The 15,430-nt window shown below is 48.7% G+C and overlaps 1 protein-coding gene across 4 annotated transcripts in view; it reads right to left on the bottom strand.

The window, feature by feature from the left end:
- LOC128335940 (RCC1-like G exchanging factor-like protein) overlaps nt 1-15,430 on the bottom strand; it is a 51,292-nt gene that overhangs the window by 25,736 nt on the left and 10,126 nt on the right. Inside the window, exons 1-12 of one of the 4 annotated variants that reach the window (XM_053274896.1) lie at nt 13,948-14,139; nt 13,284-13,548; nt 12,198-12,327; nt 10,378-10,506; nt 9,517-9,583; nt 8,640-8,691; nt 7,294-7,378; nt 6,841-7,022; nt 5,225-5,309; nt 3,667-3,840; nt 2,133-2,218; nt 516-1,862 (exon numbers count right to left, since the gene is read on the bottom strand). In XM_053274896.1, coding sequence (XP_053130871.1) covers nt 1,785-1,862; nt 2,133-2,218; nt 3,667-3,840; nt 5,225-5,309; nt 6,841-7,022; nt 7,294-7,378; nt 8,640-8,691; nt 9,517-9,583; nt 10,378-10,506; nt 12,198-12,327; nt 13,284-13,548; nt 13,948-13,979 — 1,365 coding nt within the window. In that variant the 5' untranslated portion in view covers nt 13,980-14,139 and the 3' untranslated portion in view covers nt 516-1,784. Of the gene's footprint in view, nt 1-515; nt 1,863-2,132; nt 2,219-3,666; nt 3,841-5,224; nt 5,310-6,840; nt 7,023-7,293; nt 7,379-8,639; nt 8,692-9,516; nt 9,584-10,377; nt 10,507-12,197; nt 12,328-13,283; nt 14,146-15,430 lie in introns of those variants that run through there. The other 3 variants (XR_008311778.1, XM_053274895.1, XM_053274897.1) reach the window with 3 other exon arrangements.

The raw sequence follows: 15,430 nt of genomic DNA, 5'->3' as shown, positions 1-15,430 counted from the left end.
GGCTGGTTGGAAGGGGGGGGGGGAACACACACACTTGTGTTCTGAATATTTGTACATGAGAACTCTATATTACTGCAACTGTGTGCCTCTAAGAGAGTCCTCTGCAGTCTCCCAATTATATCTCTGCTGCAAAGTTTTCCAGTCTCTTGCAGTGTCTGATTCTTTCTTTGTTAGGAGATATGTAGGAGCCTTTCCCAGCCACTAGACCCACACCCGTCTCGTCACCACCACTTCTTTCATTTTCAAATAATCTCCACGATCACTGTGGCCAATACAGGAACTCCTGCGGCAAAGAGTTCCACAGGTGAATTGGGCCAGTATGCCAAAACAGACTGAATGAACTGCTTTACAAGCCAGTTGTATACAGAAAGCAAGCAACGTTTTGTCCATCTTTCCCCGATTCCCTTTAAACGGGACAACTGTTCTGAAAAAATAACTGGGAAAGGGAGGCTCTGACACTCCCAGAAACACCATCTGGAGGGCTCCTAATCTACTAATGGAGAGACCCAAGATGATTTGCTCTGCAAATGCCCAGATGCTTTATTTGTATTTTATAACACAAAACCCACTGTTTTGTGAAGTCAGTGGAAAACATAAGGCATTCTGCATTCTACTGAGTGAATGCCAGATTCCCACTAGCTACCCTTCATTTTACTTTTGTTATGCACTTCCTCCAAAAAGTTCAAGAGTACATGACCTCCCACCTCCTCTTTAGTTCTCACAACCACCCTGCAAGGTAGACCAGGCGGAGAATTTCTGGTCCCAGTATAATCTTTGCAGCTGATCAGCCACAGAGATTTAACTTTAGACACCACTGAAAGAACAAAGCCACATTTTTAAATCTTGCTGGCTGCAAACTTGATGAGACGACAAAAGGAAAAAAAGAATTTGGTTAATGAAAGACCATTGGGTTTGCAGCCAACAATCTGCTGGTCTGGGTGGCTGTAAATTATCCCTTTAAGCGGAATGCCTTGGTCCTGGACGAAAGAGAACACTCAAGAGCCCAGTATGAGAGCTGAAAAATGAGAATGAAACCACCAGGGAAAAGGCCTGCAAACAAAAGAAGAGGAGGGTGTCGTAAAACTACTAATATTAGAAGACCCCCTCAAGTTCTGCAACTAGTTCAACTGAAATTATTTTTCATCCTCTTCCATTCTCCACCCTCCCAGCAATCTTATTTTACCCTACGGAATGAGCTGGGGGTTTTTTTGGTTTTTTTGCGCTCTGCTTCTTGAACAGCAAACGGCCCAATTTCCCGGCTGTCTGGCCATCAACTACAATGTCTGGGGCACGCTTTTATCCCACCGCCTCGATGTGTGTGTGGCTCTATGGTCTGAACCAGGAGTAGATGGTGCTCTGTATCTCTCGGGGTAGGAGGGAGGCCACTCCACCTCAGCGACGGTCTGCTCACTGAAACCAGAGATGATCAGGAACTTTGGTCACCTCTTCAGAACGAGCGTGGGACAGGCACTGGGGAAGAAAAGTGAACTCTCCATTGACCATGGGTTCCATTTTCAGGTTAAATAATCCCCGTTTCAGAATCAGCTTTGCCCTGAAAAAGTACCTCCGTCTCTGTCAGCCACTGCTTGCAAAAAACTAGGCATCTCGCTCGCAGGGAACCATCCACTTCGAAGGGGATTCGGCCACCGATACACCGTGCCTCCTGCTGGTCTGTTTGCAAGGAACTCTGGGAGAAGCTGCGCCAGCCCCAGATGGCTGACAAAGCCACCAAGGCCCGAAACAGTTCTGGTTTTGTCCTCTCTGTTGTGGCGCCCAAGTGCTGCTTAAATAAAGGATTTCACCCGAGTAACCATGTGGTCGACTCCACAGGCAACGTCCACCACTTCTCCTGGTACAGTCACCTAGAGGGGAGAAAGAAAGTAGGGATAAAATGAAGGCATTCCCTTTCTTGGGGCTGTAGAATCAGTGGTGGACCATACAGAAGGTCCCAGGTTCCCTCTCTGGCAGCATCTCCAGGTCGGGTTGGGAGAGGCTCCTGCTTGAAACTTTGGAGCGCTGCTGCCAGTCAGAGCTAGGTGGACCAATGATCTCACTTGATATGCCCAGAATGTTCAAATCCCCACCCTCCAGTTCCATTCAAGCTCCTTTCATCCCCGCAGCCAAGGCCTTACCCTCCACGGGAAGTACTGGTCTTCCATTCGGCCAATCCCCAGACAGCCTCTCACGTTCTTGCCCCACACGAAGAGCTCTCCTCGGTCTGCAAACCCAAACGCAACACACACCCCATCAGTGACCCGGATAGACTTCATCTGCTGCTGAAATGTGAGCATCTTAAATCCAAATTCTCAACGGATCCAGGTTTTCCACTCCCCTTTTCTACTCTTTTTTTGAAAAAGATAATTAAATAGAGATTTGTTTAAACAGATGTGGCACACTCTTGGCTAAAACGGGGGGTTCTCAACCTTGAGTCTGCAGATGATGTTGGACTACAACTCCCATCATCCCCAGTCACAATGGCTGGAGGAATGATGGCAGGGGTAGTCCAACATCATCTGTGGAAACAAGGCGGAGAACTCCTTGGCTAAATTAGCCTTAAGAACAGAGGAAGCTGCCTTATAGTCAGTCTGACCCTTGGTCCATCTAGTTCAGTATTGTCTACCCAGACCGGCAGCGGCTTCTCCAAGGGGGAGTCTCTTTCAGCCCTGTCTGGAGATGCTGCCAAGGAGGGAACTTGGGACCTTCTGCACACACGCAAGCGAGCAAGCAGGCAGGCAGGCGCTCTTCCCAGAGCGGCCCCATTATCCCCTAGGGAGAAGATATTCCAGTGTTCTCACACATGTAGTCTCCCCTCCAAATGCAAGTCAGGGCAAACCCTGCTTAGCAAAGGAGAATTCATGCTTGCTGCCACAAGACCACTACGAGTAGGGGCGATGAAAGGAGATTCCAGCAGATTGTTATTTTACATTTGGGGTTGCTCTCTGCACCATCAGGAGCAGAAGAAAAGCAAGGAAGCCTGCTGGCTGCCAGAGGGTGTCGCATTGCTGCCCCCTATAGGGTGCATTTGACACTGCAGTCCTTGTTTTCGGAAAACCAATCCACCCTTGCTGAGTTGTGAAAGACCGAGAAGCTAATAGGCACCTTGCTTTAAGTTTGCATAAAGGTTTGCAAGCATTCGCATGCAGAAGGTCTCAAGTTCCCTCCCTGGCAACAGCATCTCCAAGATCGGGCTGAGAGAGAGATTCCTGCCTGCAACCTTGGAGAAGCCGCTGCCAGTCAGTGTTGACAATACTGAGCTAGATGGAACAATGGTTGGACTCACCACGAGGCAGCTCCCTATGTAGCCTGAGAGAAAGGACTTTAACTCAGTAGCACAGCATCTGCTTTGCAGGCAGAAGCCCCATTTGTATGCAGGCAAATCCCTGGCAGCATCTCCAGGTGGGGCTACAGACATCCTTGCTCTGAAACCTTGCTGATGCTGATGCCAGTCAGTGCAGGCAATACTCAGCTAGGTATGACTCCGTATAAGGCAGCTTCCTATGTTCCTAAAACCAGAGCTAATGGCTTGCAGATGCAACAGAAGCCGAAGTAATGACCATAGAAGTTATGCCGAGAACAGCCCTGGATGAAATAGGATTCCCCCCCCCAAAAAAGAAAAAACAAAGAACAAGTCGAGGAGAAAACATTTCCCAAGTCGAGGAAACTTACTGGTGATGGCAGCGAACTGGCTGAGTCCGCAACGGATCCGAGCCACGCAGATATCCGGGCTGAAGCCCAACGAGCCGAAGAGGACGGGCGGGATCATTTCGGGAGTCGCTGCTTCCGAAAGCTTCGGCCCTTTCCCAAGGATGCCGTAGCCCCACACGAAGACGTGGCCTTCCTCTGGGTTGGATGGGAAAGGAGGACATTAGACTACACGTCAGGGATCATGGCCGAACTGCAAGAGCTGTTGGACAGTGGAACTGTCTGCCATCATGACAGATGGAAGGCCATCTGTCAGGGATACTGAAGAAGATTTCTGCACCAAGCTGGGGGGGGGGGCTGGGGGGTGGACTAGAGGATCTCTGAGGTCCCTCCAACTCTAACCGCCTGTGATTCTAAGGTTCGGTTCATCCCTTTGTGACACCAAGACACTTTAGCCAGGGCATTTTACCCAGCGCTGAGACAGTCCAGTGCATCCACCTAACCCTTTCTCCTCTGAATTATCCCATCTTTGCTAGTCTCTTCTATAACGGGGTGGGGGGGGGGAGATCTACACATATAGTTATGAAGGAAGCATAACTGGGACGACATAAAACTCTCGGGGAGGAGAGCAGGTCTCAAACCTGAATTGTCCCCTTGGCTAAGCAGGGTCTACCTGGGTTTGCATTTGGATGAAAGACTAGAGGCGAACACTGTAAGTGGAAGAGCATCTATGCACCTCTAGAGACTCCTGCCTGAAACCTTGGAGAGTGGCTGCCAGTCAGTGTAGACAATACTGAGCTGGGTGGACCAAGGGCCTGACTTGGTAGAAGGCAGCTTCCTGTGACTGAACAATTCCTTGCCTGGGAATGTTTCTTATTGTTTACAGAGGAGTGTTCAAACCTATGAGCCCTCACCTGCAATGGTACAGCCAAGGCACAGCTCCCATAGGCATCTGCCTTCTGCCGAGTCAGACCCTTGGCCCAGCTAGCTTAGGATTGTCAGCACTGACTGGCAGTAGCACTCCGGAGGTTCAGATGGGGATCTCTCTCAGTCCTACCTAAAGATGCCAGGGACTGAACCTGGAACTTTCTGCAGGTTCCGTTTGGCAGGGCTCTTCCACTAAGCAACAGCCCCATCCACACTGGGTTGTAGGTCGATTCTCTCCGAGTCACAGCATAGAGGGTTCATAAAGAGATCGTGGGTTTGGAGATGGAGGCAGGGGTCTCTCTTAGCCCTACCTGGAGATCCTGCCAAGAATTAAAGCTGGGACCTTCCGCATGCAAAGCAAATGCCCATCCCCTTAGGGGGAAGACCTTACAGCAGCCCCATGGAGTTGCCCATCCAAATGCAAACCAAGGAAACCCCTACCTAGCAAATGGGGATAATTCGCACTCACTACTGGGAGACCAGCTCTCCACCCCCAAACCCCACGACCTCTTTATGAACCCTCTTAATACGCTAGTCCCCTTGGTACTGCCACACGAACTGTGGACAAATTACTGCTCTCTGTCACTATCCTTATTCTGGTCACGGGACCAGGGCCCAGATTTGGGAGAAGCCGACTGATCAGGACAGGGCTCACCGTTGAGGAGAGCGTTGATGGTCCCTCCACAGCAGACCTCCTTCACCCTTCCAACCTTGAACGGAAGGTGTCGTGGAACGTTCACCTGTGTAGGACAGAAGTTTGCACGGTCACCATGTGTGGCATTTTTTAAAAAGAGTCTCCCATTTAAATCGAACGAGGCAAGAACCAGAGAGCAACACCAATCAAAACTGCTCTCAGCTGAAAACCTAGGCATGCAGCTTCCGCCTTACGGACACCCTCATCACAGAGCTCTGTGTATTCCACAGCCCTGTGTTTACATCATGAAATGTCCAAAAATTCAGCACTGCAAAACTCAACATCCTGCTCATCCTGGCTTGCTTTCCTCCTTTTGGTTTAACACATGAGGAGGGAGAAACCAAAGTATAAAGACATCCAAAATCTATTGGAGCAGGACTGGGGAGACCCGAGTTCAAATCCCCATTCAGCCATGAGACTTGCTGGGTGACTCTGGGCCAGTCACTTTTCTCTCAGCCTAACCCACCTCACAGGGTTGTTGCAAGGAGAAAGCTAACCTTGTATGCCACTGTGGGCTCCTTATATCCACTGTGGGATATAAATGTTAAAAAGAAACCAAACTAATGAATACTGGTCATATTTTGCAGGGTCCGTTACATCCCGCAATTTTGCGATCACATCACATGCAAACAGAAACTGACATCTAGCACAGAATGCAATATCCAGACAGTTTCTTTCCCCCACTTTGTTTATTTTAAATTTAAAAAAAACAACAATCTCTACACCCCCTAGAGATTTACATATCAGGAGGTATAAAAAATAAATAAATATACAAGTCAGTTCTAACCCTTGAATGGCCTGCCAAGATTAGCGAGACCCTGGTTGTCAAGCTAGATAAAAGATTCAAAAGGAACCCAACTCAAAACAGAACCCAGATTAGAATAGTACATTATCTTCTACAATATGAAATATAAAAGAACTTAGGAAGCTGCCGTATACTGAGTCAGACCCTTGGTCCATCCAGTATTGATTTATTTGATGTATACCCAACTCTACCCTAAAGAGAGGGGGGCATTCATAAGTAGTCTTACTGAAAATAACGGGACCCGTTTGCTTGTCCTATTCATTTCAATGGGAGCACTCATGAGTAATTAGGGAGGAGAGCTGGTCTTGTGGGAACCAGCATGTATGGTCTCCTTTGCTAAGCAGGACCCACCCTGGTTTGCATTTGGATGGGAGACTACATGTGTGAGCACGGTAAGATATTCCCCTTAGGGGATGGGGCCGCTCTGGGAAGAGTACCTGCCTGCTTGCATGCAGAAGGTTCCAAGTTCCCTCCCTGGCATCTCCGAAATAGGGCTGGGAGCGACCCCTGCCTGCAGCCTTGGAGCCCAGTAGGGAATCCGTGTAAACAATACTGAGCTACATGAACCAATGTTCTGACTCCATAGAATTCAGCTTCCTCTGTTCCTATGAAAGACTCCTGCCTGAAACTTTGGAGAGCTGCTGCCAGTCAGAGCAGACAATCCTGAGCTAGCTGGACCAATGGTCTGACTCTAGAAGGCAGCTTCCTCTGTTCCTATGGATCCTTGCCCAGTGACACAGAGCAGAATTCCACCTGCGTTCTTTCTCCTGACCTGGGTCAGCTCCGTAACAGCAGCCAGCTGCAGGTATTCCGAGTTCCCCCAGCCAAAGAGGTCCCCATCCTCAGACACGGCAAGGCAGCAGTCTCCATACGTGGCCACCTGGGCAATGGGAACACCCGAGATGTCGCCGCCCAGTTTGGCGGGGGTGCTGGCAATGTCGTAATGGCCGAGGCCTGGTTTGGAGAAGGGGAGAGAGACGGCGGTGTACGTCAGCGGCAGCAGAAATCAGCAGGCATCCACCAAGTCAAAGGCCCCTGTAACAGGGAATCCCAGATGTTGGGGACTACAACTCCCAGCACCCCCAGCTGCAGTGGTCTTTGGCTGGGGATGCTGGGAGTTGTAGCCAGTAACGCCGGGGATTCCCCATCATCTGGGTTTCTCCATTACAGAGAGCACTGGTCAGGACTAAGTCCCAGTGAACTTAACCCATCGCCGAGAACTTACCCGTCTGGCCGTCGACTCCCCACCCACAGGAATAGACTTCTCCTTTCTCTGTTCTGAAAAGGCTGTGGTCCTGCCCACATGCAACCTATAGGCAGGAAAAAACGGGGGTGAGGGGGTGGGAGGTGCACCAAAATCAAAAAAGTTAAAGTAGAACTCAAAATTATAATTGTATGGCCTCCTGCTAAGCCAGCAATTTCTACGTTTTCTGTGAAAGGTTCCATCCAGCCAAAAGCCTAGGCAGGTTGACTCAGAAGCAAGTCCCACTGAGTTCCATAGGTCTTACTCTGTTGAGTGGTTTTACACACACACACACACACACACACACACCTCTGTTAAGAGGCTTTTTAACATTTATCTGCAGCTCAAACCTGTTAAAAGGCTTTGATTTTTAACTCTCCAACTTCCATCTCTTAAATTTGGTTTTAATCCGGATCTTGTTTTAGTTAATGTCTATTTATAGTTCATCTGTTTTCAATTTTGCGAGCTGCTCTGAGCAGTAGTGCACCAGTGGGCAGGGAATATATTTATGTGAGTGAGTGAATGAGTACCCCTGTTTACTGAGCAAAGAGGCACCTTTTTCAAATGGTGATTCTCTTTACTGAGCAGGGGGAGAGCAACTGGCCCTATCCGTCCCCAGCACAGCATCCCTCCAGTGGCTGTTGCTGGTACCTGCCTTTTGTTTCTTTTTAAGATTGTGAGCCCTTTGGGGACAGGGAGCCATTTTACTTATTTCTATGTAAACTGTTTTGGGAACTATTGTTGAAAAGTAGTTTATAAATGTTTGTTGTGTGTTGTGTGTGTATGATTTACTTCCCAGGTAAGAGAGCTTTCCCATAATCTCCCTTGTGTGAGAGAGCTTATGAGGGTGGTCCTAGGAAGCCAGTCGGACAAGATCCAAGTTCAAATCCTGGCTAATGCAGGCAACTTTGGGCTAGCTTTCCTCGCCCCCTCGCCAACCTCACAGGATTTTCGTCAGGATAACGGCATGGATGAGATCACATAAGACATCTGGATCTTCTTGGAGGTGAAACAAAAGGAAATTTTAAGAAGGGGAGGGTAAAAAGACTGGACTTCCCCCCTCATAATGGGTCACTGGATTTGCAATAACAAACTACTGTATTTGCCTGAATCCAAGATGAGGGTCCCCACCCCCTTCTTTGAGGTTAGAAATTAGACCTGTATTTAACCTGTATTTTTTAAGGTCATCTTAAATTCAGAGTCATCTTCTATTTGGGGAAATACGGTGATTTTTGCTGTAACTGACTAACGTGGCTACCCATCCGGAAGTGATGTCCAAAACAGAAACTTTTTAAAAACAGACAGACAAATTCAACAGGATTTCTTACCTGGACGACTCGGTTTTCAAACTCTTGCAATCTGTAAATCAGCTTGCTTTCGCTGCATTCCACCAGGAAGAGATGGCGACGAGAAAAGGAAAGAGGGCAACAGAAATGAAACAAGTCAGGCTGTGGTTCCTTAAGGGAGGAGAGCTGGTCTTGTGGTGGCAAGCAAAGATTATCACCTCTGCCAAGCAGTGTCCACCCTGGTTGCATATGAATGGGAGACTTGATGTGTGAGCACTGTCAGATATTCCCCTCAGGGGATAGAGCCGCTTGGGAAGAGCAGAAGGTTCCAAGTTCCCTCCCTGGCATCTCCAGATAAAGCTGGGAGAGACTCCTGCCTGCAACCTTGGAGAAGCCGCTGCCAGTCTGGGTAGACAGTACTGAGCTAGATGGACCAAGGGTCAAGTGATCTTGTTTATTTCCAACCATCTTTCAGACAACATTCTCAGGGCTGCTTGAAATTAGGGCCATCGTGAAACTAAAGAAACTTTAGGTGATTGTTATTAGTCTATTCCCTGATTCAATCTGCTTAGGTTTAGAAAAGCACAACATTTCTTGAGAGAGAACAAATCACAGTTTTGAAATGTCACAAGATACCTTCTTCAAAGAAGCATTCTCCTTTTTTTTGCACAGAGCAAACACCTCCCCGAAGGCAGTTCTGGCCATCTGCAGCTCACGCACATAATTAAAGAAATCATCTTTTGGCTGGCTAACCCCGGCCTCCATTTCAGTCTACCAAAATGGATTTCAATCAATTCATCCGCTTAACCAAGTGTGGCACCCACAAATTCAGGAGTTTGTTCCTCCAGTGCACTTGAGGTTTGACAGTTCTTCTCTAGAAGGGCACAATTAACGTTTCCAGCAGGCCAAATTCCCTCACCTGTAGATTTCGCCTTCGACCACCTTCCGGCCACACTGACCATAGGAATTATTCCCCATGCTGAAGACTGAAAGAAAGTGATAAGACATATTCAACAAAACTTCATTTCAGTCACCAACCAGAAGAAATGTGTAAAAAACAACACATACTTATAAATAATACATAGCACATAATATGCAAAGTAGCTGAATACCTAAAATGAGTATACAAATATAAAACTCCCGGGGGGTGGGGACTATTACAATTTATGATGACATACTTCAATAGATAATAAGACTTAGCGATTCAACTAGATGTCGTATCCTTGTGGATTCTTCTAGCTATACAACAAAACTTAGCTACTGAATAAGAGATTCAGTTGTAATCTGAAAGATGATATTGGGTATAACTAGGCTGCAGAAATCCACTAGTCTACTAGTCTGTGGCGAGTGAAAAAGGCTGCCCGACAAGTAAAAAAAGTCCCAATTAGCAAAGTACCAACATAGCTTGACAAGTAAAATATTTTGTCGGGCAACAGAGTAACATGCAGGCCATCGTTTCAATAGCTCCCAAATCACAAGGCGAGGCTCTGTGGGAGGTTGGCTTTGCTCCCCGAGGTCAAAGAGCCGACAGGCCGGCTAGAAGGGGAAACAGTTGTTACGGCCTGCTGACCTACCAACACCACCTCTTCGTCGATTCCCCACCACCACTGAAGTGGCCACCCCAGAGTCACCCCAAGACACAGAGCTGTACCTGACACAACCAACAATAAGGCAACAATACGCTGCTATCAGAAGGTCCTGCCCCAGCCCTCAGTCCCACCACCGAAGGCCTCCAGCAAAGGCCTCCTTTATAAGGGCCAAATGTTCAATGCCTCCATACCTCCTTCTGTGTCCGTCAGCACCAAGGAGTGCGCTCTTCCGCAGGATACCTGCATAACCCGGGTCTGCTGCGGCTTATCCAGTGGCAGCGGCACAGGGCTTGGCTCCAAGACATATTCGTAGCCTTTTGCTTTAAGAAGGTGGGTGGGAGAGAGAATATGAATGGGGCTGAGAGGTTTCAGAGGGTCTGCAGTTTACAGCAGAAGAGAGAAAAGCTTGTTTTGGGCACACAATACAGGTGAACCTCAGTATTCGCGGGGGTTCCATTCCACACAATTACCGTGGATAAGGAAACCATGGATACAGATAGGGCGCATGCACGCTGCTAGCTGTACTCCGTTGAAGGCTTTGAAGGACAACGACGGGGGCAGGGGCAACAGGAAGGAACTCTGCCGCCCCAAGAAGATTTTTAAACGCACCAGCGCCAGAGGGGAAAGAGCTGTGGGGGGGGGGAGAAGTACTACCACCACCACCCTTAAGGCTACCATGCCCCCACCCTTCCGAACCGCCGGACTTCCAAACCAGTCCGGAGGTCTTTAATATAGTGCCTGAACCGAACCATGCACACTCCTAGATACAGAGTCATTAGGACAATGGGACTGCAGGGGTTAGGTTCCTGGAGGCCCCAAAACTGCGGAGGAAATGGCCAAAAATATATGTAAAAATGGGCAAAATAAAGTGCTCTACTGTGCTCTGTAGGACTCTAGCTTCTTGGCAATGCCCCCCAGGAATCTGATTTGCTGCATTTTCCCAAGATTTTTCACAGAAAAGAAGGGTTTTTGGCTCAAACGAGCCACAAGATGGCTCCTCTTCACAAAATGGTGGCCAGAAATTACCACCGAGGTCATTTATGGTCATCTCTAGACTGCAGATATGCAAAATCAACCCCCTTCTGGCTGTTTTTTTCCACATATGCCGAGTTCGGGTGTCAATTACCCAACTGCTGATACATGAAACTGCAGGTGCGGGATCCGCGTATAGCGAGGTACACCCGTTGTTTATTATTAATCTATTATACATTTTGAAGAGTTTACATTTTGGAGAGTCATACTCCCCGATTACCTAGATACCAAATTTTGCATCCCCAAGCCTGCCACTGAAATCAGCTGAATGGACCACTTTTTACCCTGAAATATGCTGGGGGTGGGAGGAGTGTTAAGCAATAAATGCTGAATATAATCATCAGATTGTGGTATTTTTAACATGCAATAATCAGATTAATAATTCCAAAATGGCATCATGCCCAACAGAAGCAGAAGATCTTTCTCAGATTCAAATTTGCCATATTATGGTAGTTATTCAATAAAGTGAACAACATTTGAAATTGACATCCTACAAAGCCTCAAAACAGTCTTTTACTTCCCTTTTTCCGGCACATTAATAACAAACTCTCACATGTATAAACAATTGTATCCAATATATTTTGATGCATTTATTTGTAGATTTGTTTGTGCAAAATAGAGTCATGCTTCCTGATGACCTACAGACACCAAATTTTGCAGAAACAATCCTGCCCCTCAAGGTATCCGAATGCACTAATGCAAATCCAAATTCCATCTAGCCCAGCTTCCGGTTTCCAACAGAGGACAGCCAAGTGTTTCCGTGAAGTGAGTCCACAAGAACAGGAGAAAAGGCCACAGTCAAGGAAAACACCTAGACCCAGTTGAAGTGGGTGTGATTTAACACCCCATTTAGGCACACTTCGTTTCCCTTGGGTCACAACTAGTGCTGGGACACTAAAGTTAAAAAACAGGAGTTCTGTAAAAGGAAAAGAGGTATGAAGAAGGAAGACCCACTCTGTAGATCTCACCAGGTACTTACCCCGATCTTTCCTGCTTGGGTGAAATCCAATCTGCGAATCTTTATTTAACCCCATTCCCCAGACTTTGGTAATATCGGTGGTTCTGGAGGACAGAAGCGTGAATCCGTAGCCGCAGGCAGTAGAGCTAATCTTTAAAGATAAAGCAATTCAGTGTTTAGATCCAGTTTAATACTGATTTAATACCAATACAGAAAGATGGGAGAAGGAGAGATACAAAACAGCATCACTGGACTATCCAGAGACTGCAACCAAACAAAAGGAAAGGCATGAAGAAGAGCTGGTCTTGCAGAAGCAAGCATGAGTTTGGTTTGCATTTGGATGGGAGACTGCATGTGTCAGCACTGCAAGATATTCCCCTTTAGGGGATGGGTCTGTAGCTCAGTGGAAGAGCATCTGCTTTGCATGCAGAAGGTCCCAGTTTCAATCCCTGGCAGCATCTCCAGCAAAGCTGGATGAGAGTTCTGCCTGAAAACTTGGAGAAGCTGCTGCCAGTCAGTGTAGACCACGGCTGCACATCTTCAGCCCTTTCAGGTGCTCTTGGACTACAACTCCCATCATCCTCGACTACTGACCACCATGGATGGGGTGATGGGACATGGGAGGTGCAGTAAAACAATAGCTGTAGGGCTGAAGACAATGGGAGGAGAGCTGGTCTTGCAGAAGCAAGCATGAATTGTCCCCTTTGCTAAGCAGGGTCCACTTTGGCTTGCATTTGGATGGGAGACTACATGTGTGAGCACTGGAAGAGATTCCCCTCAAGGGATGGGGCTGCTCTGGGAAGAACACTTGCACGCATGCAGAAGTCCCTTCCCCAGTATCTCCAGACAGGGCTAAGAGAAACTCCTGCCTGCAACCTTGGAGAAGCTGCTGCTGGTCTGGTTTGACAACACTGAGCTAGATGGACTAAGGGTCTGACTCAGTATATGGCAGCTTCCAATGTCCCAATGGATGGTCAGCACCCTTGCCACACAGACAGAAATGCCAGCTCTGGCCAAAGCAAGATGTCCTTAACAGCGGGAAGATCCCAGGAGATCCAAAGCTTTAAAGTGAGGAGTCAAGCGGTCTCCCAATCTCCTCTCCCTCACCTTCTCCTCCACATCCAGCCGATATGGAGTCAGCTGGATCCTCCGCCGTTTCTTCCAGCCCACATCGGGCACGACGAAGGAAGGGACCCCCAAGGCCCCTGAGTAGGAGAAGCCCCACACATAGACACGGTCTTTCCTCGGGGCTCGCTTCCCCACATATTGGAAGATGGGAGCCGCCTCGTCAGCTTCTCGGAGGTCCCGGGTGCTCTTGGTCCCGGCTGCTTTGGCCAAGCCACGAGAGAGCCCCCCCAAAGAGGGGAGCTTCCTAGGAGAGCAGAGGAAGTTGCTGCGGGGCACACCTAGTGAGGCTCTTGTGGGGCGGGAACCCTGCACTCTGCTTGGGGGGCCTGAAAAAAATCCCACTTTCAACCCAAAGGGCACCCCCCAGGGAGACCCCAATACCTTCCCCAGCGCCACCCAAGGCAACCCTTTTGGGGACCCAGCAGGCACCCCCCACCGAAGCCCCATAGCGTTCTTTGGGGGCCCACAAAAACTCTCCTCCCCCACGGAGACCCACCCCCAGGAACCCCCCTAGAGGCTGGGTCCCTGCAGCACAGCCCTGTGTGACACCTTCCTGGGGGGCTGGGAACAGCCCAGCCCTCCAGCCAAGGGGGCCCAAGCTTGCCCCCCAACTGCCGCTTTCCCGGCTCTGACAGACTCTCACATCAGAGACACCTGCAGCATGGGCAGCGCCATCTTGCCCACTTAGCTACTCCTCCCCCCTCTGCGCCAGGACAACGGAGGCTGGAGCTCGGTCTGCGCAGGCGCAGAGGCTACTGCAAGAACGGATTCCAGTAACCATGGAAATTATTTTTAAAAGGGACATGCGCAGTAGCCGGAGATGGAAAACGTCCGTTTGAGAGGTCTCTCCACGCTCCGCCCACTCTCCCCTCCGACGCTGCTGATTGGCTGACCTGCAGGTGGCTCCACCTATCAGAGCTGAAGCAAAGCAGCTCTGGGAGGGAGAGTGAAGATGGCTGGGGATGATGGGAGTTGTAGTTCATCAGTAGCTGGAGAGCTCGGATAGCCTACTCTCCTGGGTTTAGCAAGCATGACTTGCCCCTTAGCTAAGCAGGGTCTGCCCTGGTTGTGTATGAATGGGAGACTTGATGTGCAAGCACTGCAAAATATTCCCTTCAGGGGATGGAGCCGCTCTGGGAAGAGCATCTAGGCTCCAAGTTCCCTCCCTGGCAGCATCTCCAAGATAGGGCGGAGAGAGATTCCTGCCTGCAGCAGCCTTGGAGAAGCCACTGCCAGTCCGTGTAGCCAATACTGAGCTAGATGGACCAATAGTCTGAACCTATTTCCATAAGGCTTTTCATTCATGTTTTAAAGTTCTTTTTGATCGTTATTTTTAAAGTAAAACATCATGGGATGTTTTCATTGTTGTCTGTGTTTTTAGTCTGTAGACGGCCTAGAGATCTGTATATGGGGCGGTATATAAATGTGGATAAATAAATAGATAGATAAATACATAAATAAATAATAATAAACAAAAAAAACCACATAAATACAGAAGGGAGCCAGCGTGGTGTAGTGGTTAGAGTGCTGGACTAGGACCGGGGAGACCCAAGTTCAAATCCCCATTCAGCCACAATACTTGCTGGGTGACTCTGGGCCAGTCACTTCTCTCTCAGCCTAACCTACTTCACAGGGTTGTTTGGAGTCATCAGATAGGCACCTAGGTTTGTGGGCGATTATGCCACCTTATCAGCTCCATGAAACTGCTGGGCGCGGTTGTTCAGAGGGCAGACATGAAGTGTCCCCAGTATGTGGATGACACCCAGTGTTGTTGCTTCTCTTTATCAGATCCAGGAGAGGTGGTGGCTTCCTTGAACGAGTGTAGAGAGGCAGACGCGCTTGAGTTCAGCCCACATAAGGTGAGGGTGATGATGGGGTGAATGGGGGGGGGCTCAGTCAAAGTCCTGGTCCATGGTGGGACTGCACCATGGCCCAAGGCCCTGAGAAGCAGTGGTCCCTCTAATTTTTTGCATCTCCATGCAGAATGAGTTTTGCAAGGCAGTGTGTGTGTGGGCACATATGTTCAGAGTGGGGCCTTCCTGATTCAGCCTGACCAAGATCTACGATGAACTGAGTGGTCATCAAAAATCTTGTAAGCACGCACACGTGCGCACAGCTTAGAGGGA

This window comes from Hemicordylus capensis, chromosome 12 (genome assembly GCF_027244095.1).
Source record: "Hemicordylus capensis ecotype Gifberg chromosome 12, rHemCap1.1.pri, whole genome shotgun sequence".
Classification (NCBI taxonomy): domain Eukaryota; kingdom Metazoa; phylum Chordata; class Lepidosauria; order Squamata; family Cordylidae; genus Hemicordylus; species Hemicordylus capensis.
Note: the sequence above shows the minus strand (reverse complement) of the source record. Positions and strands in the feature narration are given on the sequence as shown.